The 20,247-nt window shown below is 41.1% G+C and overlaps 1 protein-coding gene across 1 annotated transcript; it reads left to right on the forward strand.

The window, feature by feature from the left end:
* Positions 1-51: 51 nt before the first annotated feature.
* On the forward strand, positions 52-14,273 carry immp1l (inner mitochondrial membrane peptidase subunit 1). The gene is made up of 6 exons (XM_038701292.1): positions 52-127; positions 7,106-7,216; positions 7,347-7,435; positions 7,671-7,797; positions 13,414-13,524; positions 14,108-14,273. Exons 2-6 carry the CDS (start codon positions 7,112-7,114, stop codon positions 14,192-14,194), a joined length of 519 nt encoding a protein of 172 aa, XP_038557220.1. The 5' UTR covers positions 52-127; positions 7,106-7,111; the 3' UTR covers positions 14,195-14,273.
* Positions 14,274-20,247: the final 5,974 nt, after the last annotated feature.

Raw genomic sequence — 20,247 nt, forward strand, 5'->3', positions numbered from 1 at the left:
AAGAAGACTTTGGTGGTGCTCGACCAATGAGGGCAGCGATTGTTGCAGAGCCGAGTGCGCAAGCTGCCAAAAGGAAGTTCAATTTGTTATCATCAGTGCATGGTTGGAGCATTGAATCACTCAGTAGGTGAGTAAAGATCTGTTGATTACGAGGTCATTTGTTATACCGTTGTCCTGTTTACATAAACGTGAGTTTATGTGTTCTTGACAATGGCCAGCAGCTATACCATGTCTAAAAGTCACCTAACGTCTGCACTTGTGCCGATATGACCTTGTTGGTTCATAGCACAACATTACAGAACCCAGATATTGTTTTACAGAACCAGCAACTTCGTTGACAGCCCATTTCTTGTTTAGCAATCAGAGTAGGGCTAACTACAATCAGTTACTGTTTAATAATAAGTTGAACAAGCTGCTCTTGTTGTATGGGTGAGATTATAGGGTGCATTTATGAATGGGGGAATTATGATCAGTAAGCAGGAATCAGTCCACATTAATTGCTACAGTGCATAATGGATTGTTTTTCCAAAGAAGGGGCATAGAATCTGCGTTTTAACAAACAACAACAACATGTAAATTAGTGACATTACTCACATCTGTATGTAAAGCAGCCAAAACTGCAAGAAAGTGGACTAGTCTAGAGGTTTGCCTTTATGATCGACAGTCTTTGCAAATGTTAAATATAAAAGCAAAAAAAAATTAAAAAATAGCAAATTACAATCGTTTTTTTAATGTTCCAAACCTTAAAAAAGAACAGAAATGCTTGTTGCCAGTGTAATAATGGCAAATGGCAAGTATACTGTGATGTTGGCTGCAGTATAAAGACAAAATACTGTATATAGTAGGCTACTGTGCTGCAAGAGTATACAACTATAGCTGCATTGATCATTTTTCCCACCACTATTTTATTCTATTCTATTCACTGTTAAGACATTGCCTTTGTACAAACAACATAAATGAATATGTAAATATATTAAAGTTGGATTGACATAAGCATAAGAAGCATTTTTGTTGTATTTGGTGAAATTCACAGTTTCTCAACATCTGTAGCTGTCACAGAACTGTAATAAGCACAGCTGGCCTACCTGCCTATCCGTGCACTCACTGCACATAAAAATGTGTTTTGAGGGTGGCCTGAGGGAAGACAGTGTTTTTTCAGTTGGATACTCTAAAAATCTAACAATCTCTTGCTAGTTTCTCCAACGTTGTCTACCCCAGCTTTAACTTGCATCCTTAGGTCATGGTAGTTCTTATGTAATGCAATATAATGTAATAAATAGTTCATAAATTGCAGTTATAAAAGTACATCATATTAGAGCTGCTTCATGTGCCTATGACCGTGGTAGCTGCTCTATGTAAATTACTAATTTTCAGCTAACAATGAATGAGGATCCCTGTGTGTCACTTTCCCAATCACATGCAATTTGGAGGGCTCAGCAGGTGTAAAGGGGAAAGGAAGAATGCTCGGAGCACATTTGAGATCCAGTTGTACTCTTCTTGGAATAGGAAAATGGTGAAAAATCTAACATTTTCAGAAATGTTCTATTTTAAACCCACAACAAAATTATTGTAGATTTTATCATTGTTAAAAAAAGATGTGTTTAAGTGCAGTAATTACATTCTATATAATGTTTTACTCAGAGTTGTCCAGAATACACTCTTTTATCTAGAATGTGTTATTAAGATTACTTAAAATATCAAATTAGCATTCAAATATGAGCCTTTTTTACAACACAAAATCAAGTATTGCAACAGTAGTAATGCAGCACTCTGCTCAGCAACTAATAGACCTATTTCAGGTGGATCATAGATAAATTGCCTTAAGCTGCTTTGATTACAAGGTCCTGGTGTGTACTGTGGCTTGCTGTGACACCATCATGGGACACTTGAACATAACGGAGCCATTGTGAACGTTATAACACCTGTGCTTCCTACTATGAAAAGTCAAAATGTCTGCTGTGAGAAAGGCCTATTGACGATGGAAACCTCTTTCACATAGCTCAGTGTTTTGTCAGATTAGACAAACCGCTGGCAGGGGAAAGACCAGTTTCTTTTTTACTATGTCCACTATTAATACTGGATGACTGACGAGTGTAATCCTTAAGACAGCTGTAAAAAAGCTTTGTGTGGCACAGAGAGGCCAGAGGCAGCGCAAGATCACAGGATACTGTAAGGCTCTGGAGGAAGCAATAGCCCAACTGCTCACTTTACAAATGCTCTCAGCAGAGGCAGTCCTGCTGTTTTGACAGCACTGTTGAGATTTATGTGTGCTGACAGGAGACCAAGGGAATATATCATGACTGACAACACTGGACATTGTGGAAAGCCTATATGAGACAAATAAGATGCGCTGACTGACCGCCATCTCAGACGGAGAGCCTGCTTCACCAGTGCAGTGTGCAGGATGTAGGAGTACATTGCTGTGGAAGCTTTGTCCTCAATCTCTGCACAGTCACCTGATGCACAATTCAGTTTGTGGTAGTGTAAACACAGCAGCCTAATTGTACAAAAATAATTTCCCTGCTTTTTCAATGTGTCATCTGTGCATGTGTGTGTGTTTTTCTGCAGTGTTTTTTTTAGTTTTATCAGTCTCTGTATCTGATTGACCTGCATAATGGCAGTAGTCATAACATGTCAGACATTTCCTGGTCAAACTGTTTTGGTTTCGTCAGTTTAATTCTGAGAGCAGTAGACTTCATGTGTCCGGGGATGTAAGATTATCATCAATGCACCATATTTGTTTTGTTAGCATTGAAGGTAAAGTAATATTCTAAGGGCACAAGTATAATAAACATAGGATGGGTTTAGTATACAGTTAATTTTGTATAAGGATTGGACTTTTTCCATTTTCAACATTCCATATTTTTAATAGCTTTATTTTGACTTCCTGGGATTTGTTTTGCAGATGTTGCATGGAATACAGCGAGCCATATTTAGCTCGACCTATTGGATAGAGGAAAAAAACAGACAATGAAAGAAATACACAAAACATGCTCATTTAGAATGAGGGCAAAGGAAATCACATTCTTTAAAATCACAAGCTCGCTTTTAGGTGGAGGTGTCTGTCATTAGCTAGTGTTAAAATAAATCAGGCTTTGTTGCGAGCTGATGAGAGCAAAACACAAACATCTTTGTGAATCTGATACAACACTAAGATAAGATCTCTCAATTCTCTCAGCACCAGGCCAGCACCATACATTCGCTTGTGGTCAATACAATAAGGCTTAGTGGCTGATTTTTCCATTCGATGTAATTGGCTGGGGACTCTGTCAACCCACACTTCCTTTCAATTCATAGCAGTTGTATTCATATCACTTGGCTATTATTTGTTCTGGCTGGCCCATTGATTGTAGGTTTAAACCCTCATCTCCTCAAATAGTAACCTCGCTCAGCTGTTTCACGGCTGTGTTGCCATCAGCAACAATGAAAAGAGCAATATGGACATCAGTTGCTTTAATTAAGCCTCTGATAGAAGGCAGACCTAGAAAAGATGAGGGCTAGACATAGTACTCTTTGACTGGGACTTTTACATCTGTCACTCCCCATCCAGCCAGGTGTCTGTGTCTAAATCAGCAGGATTATCTCTGATTGGACTGATAGTTGAAACAGACCCCCCCAGGTTGCCAAACCTCCTCTTTTTTTATAGCTCACATTAAGATCAAATCAAGCTCTGCGCAACAGGACTAATGCCCCTCCCTCCTCTGCCTTCTGCTGCCCAGAGGAAGACATCAGAGGTGGGATTCGTCCCCTCTCTGGTGCTGCCTGCTCCTCCAGACTCCCTTCCATCTGGGATCCTCAGGGAGAAGAAGGATATCTGACAAGGGGCTTGTAAGCCTCTTAGCCCCCCTGTTGCCCAGCTCTCTCTCAGCCCATGTTTTCCTAATTTAGTGGTGTAAGGAGTCCACTGCAAGGCCCTTATGCGCTGTTTGGATTGAGATTCTCTTTGTGGTTCTAATAGACTGGCCATGTATATCAATTAACACTACTCAGCCAATGGCAGATTCAAATCTCTTGAGACCAGTAGCGGTAATTCCTTTTTGAATATTTCCTTATGGCTTCAATAATGTGTGTTTAATTAGTTAACAATTTTGATATGCTTTTATTGACTTCACTTTATTTTCCTCCTCCTAACTTCTACAGAAAAATATCAGTATTACAGTTGTGCTAATTTGAATCAGAATGTTTTTTTACGTATATTATTTCATAACGTATATTAGAATATACGAAATGTTTTCATATAATTCTTAATAGAAACTGTAATGACATTAGCGATAGTTATCTTTAAATAACAACCTTTTTAAGAAATGTCGTGTTCATGCATTGGCCACCAGTCTTGATTATATGACTATTTCCTTAAACATTAGAATATTGGCAAGGTCGTTTCATCTTGTGGAAGCGGCCCATTTGATGGTATGAAAGAACAATAACAACTTATCAATTTTTGAGAGACTCTTTCCATTTTGTCGCTGATGCATCTGTCATAGCGACGTTCAGGAAGCCTCTTTATTCTACCTCGTTCACATTTTATTTTTGCAGTGTCTCAAATTGTACACTCAAAATACTTTTGACAGTTGGGTGGACACCATAATGGGCTGCACTTTGTGCTTTCCCCCCCCCCCATTCATCTGCTTGCGATGGCTCTGCCCTGAGTGAACGGGGCTCCCTCAGTAAGAGGATCACAGAGTTAAACACACAATGAGATGTTTCCATCGGCAGCTATTCATTTGGGATCCCCCTCTTTTCCCCACTGTAGCGCTGTGCTGTCACCACGGGAGGCCGGTGGCCACAGATGGTTCTGCGGAGAGGGCTGCACTGACTTTCTTTGTTTTCCCATGAACATGTTTGGCGTGTAATCCTGGATTAACAGGGAGACTTTGTGTTAATTTACAGCTGTAATACAGCATTCAATTAATGTTGATACTACCCCAACACACACATGCGCTGGGTATTAGGGGGCAAGAGATAGTGTGGGTTGCCTGACTCTTTGCTCAGGGGAATTAGAGGTAATAGAGATCCAATCAGAGGTCTCTGTGGATGTCCACCTAATTCTGATTCCCAAAGGAGTCACTTTATATACACTTTCTATGAAACACATAGGTAATGCCATTGTCTGTGCACATTCACACCAAACACGGACACACACAGGCACCAACTATCAATGACAGAGGGTGCCTCAGAAAACCAGGCGGCTGCATATGGACTCTCTTGATATCAGTCACTGGCTGTGTGATCTTGTTATGCAAAGTCCCTTAATCCCTACCTATGATGAATGCACGCTGGAATGGAGGGGGGAGCTGAAACCAAGATATGAGGGCAGCTGTAAGGGAGGCCATCCACTGCGCTTTGCGAATGAGTGCTAGCAAAGAGATTCCTGATCCCCAGCCTAGCAGAAGGAAGAGCACATGTGAGATCATGTCAAAGAGTGCATTACAGTGCCACAATGACGCGAGATGCTGGTGGAGGAAGCTGAGAGCAAGACAAATAGAGCTGAACATGTCGCCTTAGTGCAGACCTGATATTCACATTAACCTTTGGACCGCTTGCTTCCCAACAGAGGAATTATAGGGCCAGAGGTGGTATTGTACCATCTGTGGCAGGACTGAGTTTATAGTTTCTGTGGAATAGAACAAGAGACCAGAGCAGGCTGTGACTGGAAAGGGGCACGTCATTTGGACCCTGTGCTGAGCGTATCTGTCCCCCTTCACCTGCCCGGGCACTGCCTTTCACAGTGGCGGCAGTAAGCAGAGGGTTGCCAGGGGTGATCAGGGAAGAGAGAGAGTAGCAGCACACAAGGAGGTAAAAGGATGGAGTTGGTGTTTTTGGATCAGAGACAACGGTGATTGGGCCAAAGAGACAAACCATGCTAGGGATGAAAGAATAGATAGAAGGTTTAATAGGTGGAATATAGTTGGCATGAATGCAGTGTGTGTGTGTGTGTGTGTGTGTGTGTGTGTGTGTGTGTGTTTGTATGTGTGTGTGTGAGAGAGAGAGAGAGGCAGGGGGTAATGGGATTAGGGGTAACACCTTTGGCAATACTGGGAGAGCCACCTGACACCCGGTCTGTTGGGGACCTGGGGAGAAAGGGGGATGGAGGTGGTGGGGCAAGGGAGAAATTGGGGGTCTAATCCGTGTCCATCTTTGGGAAGTCATTCCCAGAGCTCTGAGGATTTGGGGCTTTGGTTTCCGCTCTGCTTACTTTGGTTAATAATACCCTGGGAGGGAGAGAAGACATGGAGAGAGAAAGAGGGAAAGAGACAGAAGCAATAGAGGAGACTGAGAAAAAGATTTCTTTACCCTCTGGTGGAGTGGCAGGACAGCGGCCTGAGCTAAAAATGTTTGAAGTACAGACTAACCTCTAAGCCAAGCTGTATCTATTCTTTTCTAAACATACATTTTCAATCTGTTTGTTTACTGTATATGTGTGTGTGTCTGTGCGTTCGTGTGTGCGCGCGCAGGTGGGCCTGCGTACACTCTGTGCAGGACAGTGTGTAAAGATTGACTTACTTTCTTCTGTCCATCCAACAGGTTGCACTGTGTGTAAAAGTCAATAACCTGAGTGTGGCTGGGATGTTTGCTCAGAAGACACACGGATAGTGTTCTTGCTTGTGTTTGCAGGGCGGGTGGGAGGGTGCTGGGGGTGTCTTTGTGTTTCTATGGTGCTGACAGAAGTTGATAACTGCTCTAATGATTGTGTTGGTAGTGAAGGCAACACAGTGTCAGGGACTAGCTGCAGACGGCGCGGAGCTGCTTGGCTGGATGTGTCACAGCTTCTGTGTTTGTCCATCACCTTAGCGCAAGGTGTTGATTGGTCCATCCTACACAGGATCAAAGTTCAGGGCAGTTTTCTGCTGTGAACTGGCCGCTCAGCCACTGAGAATGAAACACCAGGGAATGTGCCATCTTAGCAGTAGGCCAACTGTGACAACCTTGTCCACACCTTTAAAAATTAAACCCCAAACAGCTTTTGTTTTCAGAAATCCTATGAAGGACATAAGCCTACCATAAATGGATCAGGCACAGAATTATTTCCTCACCACTGTATGTACAGAACATTTGATCACTGTGTACATTGCATCATAACCTATGGTTGTGTTTTATGCTGTAGGTGGAAATGTTCCGCAGTGTGCTGGTGAAGACCTTGGGGTTTATAGGCTACACCGTCCAGTATGGGTGCATCGCACATTGTGCCTTCGAATACATTGGAGAAGTTGTTGTGGTTTGTATTATTACGATTACTGGATTTATCGACTGAATGAAATATTTTTATTTTTATTTATATTTACTCATCTATGCACAAGAAATAATTGTGTGTGTGTGTGGGGGGGGGTTGTGTTGTTTTGCTTCAGTGTTCTGGTCCATCCATGGAGCCCACCATTGTCAACCATGATATTGTCTTCTCTGAACGGATGAGTCGTCAGCTTTGCAAAATACAAAAGTGGGTTCCAGTCTGTGGATTCATATGCAGTAGGCGAAAAGTGGACATATTTACCATGTTGAAATAAACAGATCACAATTTACTTTTTTTTTTTTTATTCAAAGGAGTAAAAGAAAAAATGGCAGTGTCCTACAAATATCCATCATAGATAACACCAGATATTTTTCATTTTCTGTGAATGTATGCATCCTCAGTTGTTACAAATGAAGTGATTATGTTTATATTTTTGTTTCAGGGGTGATATAGTAATTGCAAAGAGCCCATTTGACCCACATATGAACATCTGTAAAAGGGTAATTGGATTGGAGGGTGACAAGGTCTGCACAAGTTCCCCATCAGATCTGTTCAAGACCCACACATATGTGAGTATGTCTAAGTCATACAAGCTCATGTTCGTTTGTGCTTTTCAGATGCTCTTCTTATATATCATGTGATTACCTGCTTTACCAAAGATGGTTCCAGATGGCAGTTTTACTGTTTAGCTTCCAAAATCTACAGTCTCTTTGGAAGAAAAAAGGTTTTAAAAACAGTAAAATCAACAATGAATGAATGAATGAATGAGGAATGCGTTTACAACAAAACACTTGATAGTTTGACAGAATCCCTATGCATAATGCAAAACCATCTCTCAGTTTTTGGTTTTCTTTGTGTGTGTACTGCAGTCTATATACTATCATAGTTGTTTACATTTGAGACCGTACACTTCCATTTTGTGTCATTGGTCAAAATATCAGTTTTTGACAACACCTATATTTCCTCAGAACAGTGATAAAACCAGAGAGTGAGCAGGGGTTCTGCTGCTGAAACCACTGTCATTGCTTTTCTATTACTACTCTCCCCAACGCCCATAGCTCAGGCCTGCAATCTCTCTGAAGCCTGTTAGAGTTAGTGCCAGCCGAATGGACAGACTGATGGGTGGGCGTAGGTGTGTGTGTGTTTGTGTGCGTGCACTTACATCTGCAAACCAAAGGTTACGTTTATGTTGCACATTTCTGAATTTCTTGTGTATTTTATAGAGTATTGGCATATATATATATGACTATTGAATGAGTTCAGTGAAACATAGCATAAGGCCAAGCCTTTAAGTGTCATTCAAAATATAAAAATAGGAAGTAAAGATGTTTCCTCTTCTACTAGCTTCACCTCCACATGAACTAAGTGGAGCTGAAGCTGAACTAGGTAATAGGTGACATAATTTCTTTATGATTCATGATCTCAGGATGTAGTGACAGATGTTTCAGTTTGAGCCATTTTTAAACGTGCCACCAGGTGGACGGCTACTATATTTTAGTCTGTCCATCAAGTTTAGGATAAAAGTTATTGGCTTCCATTCATTTTGGATGCTCCTTCACTTTCATCTACTCATATCTCACAGCTAGCTAAACTAATCAATTGATGACAGTCTACCTGGTGGACATGTAGTATGTTTCAGGTCACTTTGTATATCTAAAAAACTGTTCATTTATTCATCTGTTTTCTATATTCAGTTAATTCCATTAATTATACACATGGTAAGTAAGTAGTAGGAGTCCTTAAATCAGGGTGTCTGAAACTTATTTTAAAGGGCTAATTTTGCAACAATGTGAGCCTCTTTTATGACGTTCTAAACGAAACACATTTATGCATTATGTCTTTAACCATAGATCGTAGCAGGTTATCACTCTTTTTGTCTGTGTGTACTCTGGCAACTTGACTCAAATTTCAACTTTGAGGTTTAAAAAAAACAGTATAATATTGCATAATTTAATACAAGCACAATCTCGGAAGCAATCGTCTATAGCCTGACACCGATTTAGCCTCTGCGGCTAAAGGCCAATTTTTTGTGGTAATTGTGTCCAATTAGCAATCTCAGAACCCATTGGCTATTGTTTGACAATGATTTGAATGCAGATACATTTTTAAAAGCTAATTGATAAAAAGCTAATTCATCAGCAGATGATAGCATTTTGGTCATGTGTTCTGCCTCTTTGTTCTTCACCCGAACTGTTTAACTGCATGCAACCAAAGCCTGCTCTGACATTATTGGTCAATACTACTCACACTACAGTTGGACTACAAACAGCTTTGTTTACCAAATTCTTGTCCTTTGCCTACAGACTCTGCATTCATATGCAGATATCTATTTATAAAGATTAATACAAGGCCTTTGTTCAGTCAATGCATGCGGCGAATCAAACAGTTCAATGTGGTTTGGTTTAAAATAGTGCTGCATTTACCAATCAGCATCAATCAATCTGTTGCTGTTGTTTTCTTGAGTAATCAAACACTGGGCAAAAAATGCACAACTTCTAGGAGCCCACGGGGTTAGTGTTTTCTAACCAACAATCCAAACCTCACAGAAACTTAGGTTACAATGATGTTAAGCAAAGAAAAACAGCAAATCATCCCATTTGACAAGCTAGAAACATATGATGTTTGGCATTTTTTGCTTGGTTTAACACCTGAAACGATAAGCCCATTATCAAAATTGCCGCAGATTAATTTTCTGTCAAAATAAACAATAATTTGATTAATTGACAAATTTTTTTTCCCGCTGTGTTGTGTATATATTATCACCACATCAGGCTGTTGACTATTGTTTGTCACCACGCATGCTGCTGAAATACTCCTTATTTTTAAAAATGTAAAACTTTCTAATCTGAAAAAGTATTGATTCCTGGCACTGTGGCGTTGTATTTCAATGACACATGAAATTGGTTACAACCCTACATGCTACTGGTATTCATATTATTTGATCAAATGATTATTATTTTTTGAACACAGTAAAATAATGCAGGACTGAAAGTGACATTTGTAACATTCCAACATAAGAGCTGGAAACTCTTCGTTCACTAGCACAGGCAATGTACCTGGATTTTCTTTGTTATACAGTAGTTGAGCTCACAGCAGGAATAGAGAGGTGAAGACCAAAAAAAATACTAAAAGATACTTATTTTCAGGGTGGGACAATTCCTTCATTTCACACTGCATTTATAGGCATAAGCAAGTGAGCTTTTGCCTTACTTTTGGTTGCCTGCATCTTGAAAAATATAGGAAAAATTGCATGTGTATTTGTATTACTTTGCTACTTTAAGCTAACACAATTTCAGCTTCACACACAAAGCAGGTGAAAGGCTTGAAATATCCACTATGCTAGTCTTTGCAAAGCTGATTGTCACTAAGCATTTCTGTATATCATGTGGCCTAATATATATGCTTTCCTGTGTTAATCTTTTTAACTCCCAGGAGCAAAATCACTGGCTTTATCTGACAGCATTTGATATAACTGAGAAAATACCCGCTGTTCACATAAAGGTTTGGGCTCCCTCAGGGAGTTTTTCCCCCCCAGAGGATGTATGTGTTTGTGTGTGACGATTAAGATGGTATGAGGCATTATGGGTGGACCTGTAAAGATGAATTTTGGAAGGCCATGTTAGACCCTGTCATCACCTCGTTTTTTGTTCTGACAGACAGGCAGGTCCTCTCCACCCTCAGAGATCCAACAGCCGACTAATTGCGCTGTCACCTTTTAGGAATCATTTCTGTGTCTGAGCTATTGTGTCAAAACAATGACACTTGATCCCTAATATTATAGCAAAAAGGGCGAGAGAGAGAGGGTGACAGAGAGAGAGATGAAATGTCCCCATACGTTCTGTTCTTTGCAGTAAAGATAGACAGAGTAATATGCTGAAAGATGACCTCTGTAAGCCTGTATGTATTTAAGTTGAACATAATTCACCACCTCAATCATGTTAACATAATGAGCACTGTAATGGTGTGGCTGTTAAACAACACACCTCCACAGAGAGGAGAGCTCCAGTTTCACTGCTTCTCGACACGTCTCTGACAGGTACACAATGCGTCGTGTCGACCCAGCCTACAACCGCAGGACGTGCGCAATTCCTGCCATCCATCACGCCAGAGCCGCTGGCAGAGCTGATCAAAGTGACTCCACATCTGAATCTAAATTCTACAACTCTGTGTTGGGCCCGCCAGGACCTTTGGAAAGACATGTGATGGGAAACAACATCTGTTTCATCACATGTTGATACTGTTTATGTGCTAAAATGACAAATGACTTTGGTATCTCCACACCACTCTGTCTGCAGAGAAATGTCCTAAACACAACATGCAAAAAAAATCAAGTAATGTTCGTGCTTTTATGGCAGTAATTTACAGGTGCTCGAAACAGCAGTCGAAAAAAAGCAGAGTCAAGGATGGTTCATTATCTGCAGCTGCTTTGCATTAACCTAGTTTTAATTTAGAGGTTTGCTTTGACTTAATATGGGGGGGTGTTCTTTGTTTTTGTCATTGTTCACACACCTGCGACTTGCAAGGTGATATGCATAAGCTTTTGTCCTCGTTCTGGCCACAGTACAGCAGGTCACGTTTCAGACAACTTTCTCACTTTTCTGAAATACTGCCCGGTTGATCCTTTAGCACTTTAATAGCACTTTTGTCTTTACTCAGGTTTGGGTTTCTCTATGAGGTCACATGTTTTATGGGATTCTAAATGAAAGAGGTTACTTTTGCTGTTGTCGATCAGATTGATTGACCTTAGTGGTAGTAGTTTTGCTCGGGTTGGATCCTGAATAGAAGTGATGTCAAGAAAAGCTTCTACCTTTTTAAGAAAGTAACTTTGCATATGCAGGGCTTGTCAGTTCTTGACAGACAAAATGTCTTTATCAATCTTCTACTTATTTAGGATGAGCACAATGAAAATTATGTTTTTTAATAGAAGATGAGGAGAAACAGGGTTCTGGTTTGGCAGATGACAAACGGTGGTGTTTCTTTTTCCTGTGCTTGGGAGCCAGCATATGTTACCATGTTAATGAGGTGTAATGGTGGGAATCCAGCATGCTGACATATGGTTCTCAGATGACTCCTTTAATGATATTCATTTGTGTCGTCGTTATTCAGTGAGTTGTTTACCTCATGTTAGGTCAACATGTCACTGGCTCGTGATTATGTCACATCATCTGTCTCAATTATCGAATATGAAACAAAACCCTGCATCTCACAGTTGGACTGAAGACTCTAATCAGAGAGCCGGGTGATATAGGAATAAGGAACACGAGGCAGAGGCGAAGACATGACGTCGCTTCAGTGTGGATAATAATCTGTTTCTTCATTCATGTTATTCTCTTTCCTCCAGAGGACTTTTTGCCGTTAAAAAAGTTAGGCAACACAAAAATAGACTCGTGGATTGTGATGCCCATTATGACAATATAATGTGTTGTTGATCCTGTCTGCACATATAGGGGGGACAGCGCACTTAATTAGGGCCTTGACAAGCCTACTCTCCTAAAGTGATGAGATTAATCATAATTGGTGTCACTGTGAATTAGAGCCCGCATGGATGACCGCCCCACTGGCAGGTCGGACCGCGGTGGAGACCCTTGGACACTGCTGCTAGCCGCAGTTTAGCGCTCTCTCTCTCTCTCTCTCTCTCTCTCTCTCTCTCTCTCTCTCTCTCTCTCTCTCTCTCTCTCTCTCTCTCTCTCTCTCTCTCTCTCTCTCTCTCTCTCTCTCTCTCTCTCTCTCTCTCTCTCTCTCTCTCTCTCTCTCTCTGGTCCCTCCCTTGCTTAGCTCTCCCTTGGTAAGACGGGGCGCAGAACTCAGCCAACAGCCTAATGACCCCGTTTGAAGTTCTTCTAAATCCCTCCCAACCCTGCCCGTTACCCATGACCCCTCTCTTAAGATGGTTTGGGGTTAAAGAGGGACAGGAAGGTTGACGTTGAGATAGGCCGAGGAGGGAGGGATAGCTTATGCGACTCATTGGGGGTAGGGGGCGGGGTTAATGTAGATTCTCACTACATTATATGTTAACTCACTTTTACATGTTAAAGTTATGTAGTACTGTAATTTCAGAGATTCACTTTCTATTTGATTCCTTTGTTGTGTGGCAGGGGGGTAAAACGGTCAACCTCTTAATCATTTTTTGCCATCTTTGCGTGTGTGTGTGTGTGTGTGTGTGTGTATGTGTGTGATGTTTTTAGGTTCCGAAAGGCCATGTATGGCTAGAAGGGGATAACCTTAGGAATTCCACTGACTCAAGGAGCTATGGCCCAATTCCCTATGCCCTCATCCGAGGGCGTGTTTGTTTAAAGGTAACAGGGAAGGTGTACTGTTTGTCATATTGTTTTTTTTTTTTAATAAGAAATGTGTTCTTTTCCAAAACTACTTTTGATTTTACCTCTCATATATAGGTTCTAAAAGTGTTAGATGTTGAGCTTGTGGTCGAGCCATCTATAATGTTTTTCTTCTTCATTAGTTTTTTTTATTATATGGCCACATTAAGTACAATTTCAGAGATGTGAGTCAGTTGGAAGTTCAAAGCAAGTGTGTCTCGATTGACCGAAGCCTGGACAACATATTGTCTAGCTTTCCATTCTGCTGTGTTGTCATCTCACTGGATGTCATAGCAACCACGACCCTGGAAACAGGTCAGCCAACCTTCTGTCCATCTGATTGGACGGCGGCACTCCACTGGAGGCCCTATTACGGCAACTGATGAAATAACAAGATCTTCTATGAAATCAAACACATCATTAAAAGCCATATTAGCAAATATGTCCAAGAAGTGCGTGAAGTGTTGTACGTAATGGAGTTACACAGTCTATTATTTTGTTATTATGTGAGTCTAATCTCTCTTTTAACCCATTGTTCCTCTGTGCCTTTTGTCCTATACAGCTCTGGCCGCCACATAGTTTTGGGACCCTCACTGAAAGCCCAACCAGACGGATCATTAAAACTCAGAGTGACTCAGACTCTGATTGACTCATTCACCTTGTTTATACCCCACGTTACTTTGTTTTCAATCATTTGTGAATAAAGCTGGTATTTATTTAAAATTTTATTTTAAGGAGTGGTCATTTGTAATCAGGCTGATATAATCAGGCTCAGACCCAATATTTAAAAGGTGTGTTTCTGTGGAAAAAACACTTTGCAATTATACGTGCTTCATCTCTACATACATTTTCCTGTTTTATAACTGACGCCCTTGTCATCTGGGACTTACAGTGTGTTGGCTGTAGCTGTGCAGCATTGTAGGATCAGCATTGTGTGAGCAGTGAGAAAAGCTGTGTCTCTGTGGAACTGCTAATGGCAGAGAGTGGGCAGAGGACTGAATCATACTTAACAGCACATACATTGGGCATGATTTAACTGTTTAATTGAAGTGGTTCTGAAATGAAGCTAAACCACATATTTGCAGGATGTTTGTACATGTGCTTTAAACAGGGATATCTGCCTAAATCTACAAACTATGACTTCGGCAAAGACATGTCTCATTCCCTTAAAAAAAGATGTTATTAATTTCATGTTTACCCTTTCTTAGTATTATTGTAAAACAAAAGCTCTCTTATTTTTTTAATATTTCATTAGGCTGCCAAGGTAATTGAAAACATGTTAACATTTCCCATTTAACCATACAATATTAATAAGCACTTAGTAAGGGTCTCGCTCACCACTGAATACATTGTGTGTGTGTGTGTGTGTGTGTGTGTGTGTGTGTGTGTGTGTGTGTGTGTGTGTGTGTGTGTGTGTGTGTGTGTGTGAGGAACCAAGCTTGAGTCACACACTCGTTATGTTATATGCACTTAAGACAGCTTTATTGTCAGCGCTCTGTAGTAGCCAAACATCATGTAAATGTGGTTTCTGTTATTTAGGCAATGGATTTAAGAGAAAATTGGTGAACGCAGCTACTGTAAATTTCTGCTTAAGAAACCTTTTGGCCATACATGCATTGAACCAGGTTTAGCAAAAGAGAGCAATAACTTGTCATTGTTTATCCAAAATGAATTCATACACAAGCACACACTACAGAGCCTAGAGCAGACCCTAGAGATTAATTGAAAGCAGCAACTTTACAGAAATCTGACCAGGAGTAAATCTTAGCTGCTTGTGATATAATAATTTTTCATCAGTCTGTTGATTCTCACAAAAAGCTGCACATTTCTAAGGTCTGCTCATCCTGCTCAGACCTTCCTGGATACAGGGACATAACAGCACATTCACATACTGAGCTGTGGAAGCTCAGCTGGTCGTTTCTCCGAGGCAGAAAGGGACTCTTCTCCTTAGAGCTCTCCAGGGGAAGTGAGTTCCAGGCAGCCGTGGGTCCCTGTCCAGCTGCTTCCTCTGTCTGGAAGGGGCCAGAGGGTCAGAGACAAGGCTCCCTGTGACACTGAATTATCTGCCTGAGTGTGATTGTGCCTGCTGGGAGGGACGCTCAAGATTGTGTGATCGTGTGCATATGAAAAATATTTATGCAGGGTTTTGCTTCGAGCACATCTTTGTTTCTCAAGGTTTAATATTCATCTGCTGCGTGTCAACATGGTGCCAGTGTTCAGCTGAAATGCTGACACAAGTAATCTTAGCATGTCCCTTTAAGGATACTGCCCCATAGAGGAAGCTCTGGCTGTTTAGTAATGTAACTCAAGCTGTAATAGATTTTTTATGTTTGAAGTAATGCTAACAAGGTTAAAGCTGAAGATTGTAGACTGACACCCCCTCAGGTGTAGTACAAGCATCTCTGTCTTTTTTAGAGGCCAGTGTACCTTTAAAGAGGTCATATTATGCTTTTGGGCTTTTTCCCTCTCCTTCATTGATATATATCCTTTTTTTTGTGCATGTAATAGATTTGCAAAGTGAAAAAGCCCAAAGGGAGTTCCCATCTCCCACAGAAAACACTGCTCTGAACTGCCTGAAAACAGCTTGATTGTAGTCCAGCCTTTTCTTCCACTTTATGCCGACATCACAAAAAACATGCGTCATAATGCTCGCCTAGCGACTAGTCCAACATGCCCTCAAAGGCTACGTTCAGACTGCAGGCCAATGTGACCCAAATCTGATTTTTTTGCACATATGTGTCTCAGAACTGATCTTTTTATGACAGTGTGAACAGGCCAAGTTACATGGAATATGATCTTTTCCAGTTCGGAATTGGGCCACTTCCATATGTGGTCCAAATCTGATACAGATTGGATCTTTTTAAATGCGATCTCAGTCTGGACACGCAGGTCGCATTTGATGCAACTTTGACGTCACTGTAGAGCAGCTGTTCTGCTGTAGACTGAGCCGCGCTGAATGAAAAAGCTCCACAAAAGCCATTACTAAACATGTGGCTCTCTTCCTCTACCTCGCTATCATCTGCTCACAAATTAATTTTCTTATACCTAAAATCCACCAACTTCTGAGTTACTTGTCTGAGCAGACACAGTAGGGAGAGAGAGAGAGAGGGAGGGAGTGAGTTGTGGGGCACTTGCATTGTCCAGCGGCAGAAACCGTAAAGAAAAGAACAGAAAGTTGTCAACACTTGTCATAATTCGGGAGAAATGTGACCCGCGAGAGGACAATGAAAAACGGGAGTCTCCCGCGAGCTAACCGGAGCTATGTTGCTCCTTGTTTACTTCTGCAGCCTGCAACAGCATGCTGCCTGTGATGTAGTCTTATTCTTCTGCGCATGCGGGTCACTTTCAGGCTATGGACATTTCAAACTGGAGTCTGATATGGGCCACATTTAAACAGTATTGTGAACTGTCCAACAAAAAAAAATCAGATCTGGGGAAAAAATCAGAATCGGAATTGAGCATTAAGGCCTGCAGTCTGAAGGTAGCCAGGAACACCGGTGGAAAAACACACTGAGATGCATCACACAGTGACAAGATGTCCACCTGCTGCCTCTCCTCTCCCTTCCAAACACTAGCTACCCTCCAGGCAGTCAATGGACATAAAATTGTTACTGTGATGTAGAGACAGAGCTCAGTTAAAACTTTATAGATGAAAGATACATTTGTTACAGATTAATAACTCTCCACTCTGAAACTGGTGCTCCAGTCTATGTTGCTGAGCTGTTAAGGGGAACATGTACAGCTGAATTGAACCTGTGTTTACAGGCTTCTCAGGACACGCCCTACTCTGCTTCTGATTGGCTAGTAGTCCTTAACTAGGAACTGCGCATGTGCAACTCCCAACAAAGATCTTGTAGAGGTAAGATGTATCACTCCATAGCTAAAAACACACAGGGTGAAAAGAGAAGCTACAGCAATGTGCAGTATGACAAATATAAAAATTTGGTGTTTTTTTTGAAAATGAAACCATGTAAACCTGTTCTGGTACAACCCCTAAATAAAATTATGAACCTGAAAATTAGAATAATATGACCACTTTAAATTTTTACAATTTGTCACAGTTATGCCTGACTAGACTCTTTTCATGTAGTACCTACTGTATGTTTGAGCTGCATATTACTTGAAGTATACAGATATGTCCTGCATGTTGCTCTTGATGTCATTCTTTGAGTTGTGTCAGGAGACCAGAGTTTGAAAGAGATGACCGGGCAGAGGTGTATATCATTATCATGCTGAGTGGGCACAAACTTGGGAGTGAGGCAGGAAGAGATCGAGATCGGAAGAAACGGACAACAGACAGCTGTGCTGAGCTATGCAGCACCACAGAGTCAGGCTGTGGGCTGTCAGCAGGGCTGAGGTGTGTCTGCTGCCTCCTTATGAGAGGAGGGGGTCAGAGCCCAAGTGTATTGTCATACAGTAAAGTACATACAGTATGTAGCTGTATACCTGAAATATCATGCTCAATATCTGATATCATATGAAGCTTGATTACATTGTTATTTCATATGAGTAATTACTGTGGCAAAAAACCCCAACCAGATTTGGTGCTTATGATTTTGAATTCAATATTTTAGCATTTTCAATATCTAATGTAAACACCTATATTACCTACAATTCAACTCAACACCGACACTTTCGTCAGAGATTCAGGTGTGGTATGTTAGTAGCGGCTGAGCTTCAAGCTGCCGGCCTCAAACAGAGATGAGGAACGGGTGTTCTACTGTAACCCCCCCCCCACACACACACACACTTTGTCCTTTTTAAACATGTAGTCTTAAGCCCCAACCAACACTGACTCAAGTGACATCACTTGAGGCAATTTATCGGACTTCCCACAACTCCCTCTGGAGTCACAAAAGACTTTAAACAACCTTTTTCACATATCCAGTAGTACTCCCCAGCACCTTTAAACATACTTCGATGTGAAAAAAATCAACTGAATTCCCCTATTAAAGGAGCAATATGTAAGAATTGAGACTACTCTCCACCTGTTGAATTCATACTCCAAAAAAACATATGGCTGAGTCCAGAATGGGCACCAGAACCAGATCCAGGCGAAGGGGTAACAGAACCAGGCTCAGCACCCTCGCAGTGATATCACGGCCAGACTGGGACCGAACATAGCTTCTGACACAGAGGATAGTCTGACAACATGGAATACAGTACCAAGGTGATTTACAGCAACCAGGAATCTGACTCCAGGGACAGCAAACATACAGCATGGTTCAGGCAGGGACAGGAGAGGTGTTATGCAGGACAAGAGCAAAAGGGAGCTCGGGCATCAGAGAGGCAGCGACAGTGTGTAGAGCCAGAATATTTTCACTCTGTGAATTAAGGGTTTATTTTGACCAAACCAGAGTTGGGGATTCTTGGAACAGTGGAAAGCACGCTAGCTTCAGTAGATATTTTTGCAGGACAATACACAGACGTCTTTGATATAACATCAAAACTGTTATTTCTTCATATTCAGTCGAAAAGTTTGATTTTAGATCAAACTGCTTTCTTTTGTAGGACTTACTTGGTGTCCAAATCCAAGCCAAGCCTTACATTCCCTTTGTTGCTGCTCTGCCACAGTTTGTGCATGAGCCTTTTAAGACAACGGTTTCTCTAAACTACTGTAATCATCCAATTGCATAAAGTGACTAAATTAGCACAGCAAATTACCCTGATAAAGTACCCATTATGAAGTTAATGAACAGTGGCTGTAGGTTTATTGTCTTAGGCTTGTTTTCATGTTTACTAAGAGCCACAGCAATGAGGCAAAAAAAGATACCAGAATTTTGTGAAAGAATTATCAAATCTTTTCTGTGCAACTGGGACATTTAGAAAAGATTTTAGTAGTTTTAATACCAGGTTTGGCCCTTAATTTCATACTGCGCAACATAATTTCTTTCTAAATAAACATTTTCAACAGTGTATTGTTTTGAGAGGATGATGATGATGTTTAATATTATGACTATTGATAAACTTGTTAAGCATGTACTAACTAAGTAGCTCCTCTTACCTGCCCTTGCTACGGTATTTCCTAAAATGGTTGCAGAAATAAAATAAAGGAGAGTAATAACTGGAGGGGGCAGAAGGGACATGAGTAGTGTCTGTAGTGGAGAGAATAGCTGAATATGGAGCAGCAACAGGAAAACGGGTAGTATTGGTTTGCCTGATTCCTTCGTTCATTTCAGGTTAATGAATCCTTTAAAGATGTAGAGACACATGAAAGAGGATAGCGGGAAGTATTTTCATATCCATGGTAGAGACTGTGACCCAAAAGTAACAGTGCTGCATCACTCTGACAGCCAAAGGTCTCTCTTAGGGCTGTCTGCAAACAAAAATATCTCCATCCTAAACACACACCACCAGCACGAGGTCACTAATGAAGTCTTTATCAAACTAAACTTTTGCTTGTCAGACACTTTAACTAAGTTGAAGCCATATCAATCACACTGCTGCATGGATTCAATCATGTTTTAGTTCTCCTCCTCTCTTTGCATATTTCTGTTCCGCTGATGCTTCCTCTTTTCTTCCTTCACTTTTCCTTCACACTCCCTCCTCTTCCATCCACTTGTGTTGCCATTGGCTGATAAGGGAATTGCTCTTTTCATTGAAGGATCCTTTCATTCTCCCCTTTTAATCAAGCCTGTTAGTACTTCTTAATTAAGACATCACAGTCGCGTTTGATCATTCTCGCTCTTCTGTGTGTGTGTG

Source organism: Micropterus salmoides, unplaced genomic scaffold (genome assembly GCF_014851395.1).
Source record: "Micropterus salmoides isolate LMB-PRFRI ecotype aquatic unplaced genomic scaffold, ASM1485139v1 Ms_hic_scaffold_6, whole genome shotgun sequence".
NCBI lineage: Eukaryota > Metazoa > Chordata > Actinopteri > Centrarchiformes > Centrarchidae > Micropterus > Micropterus salmoides.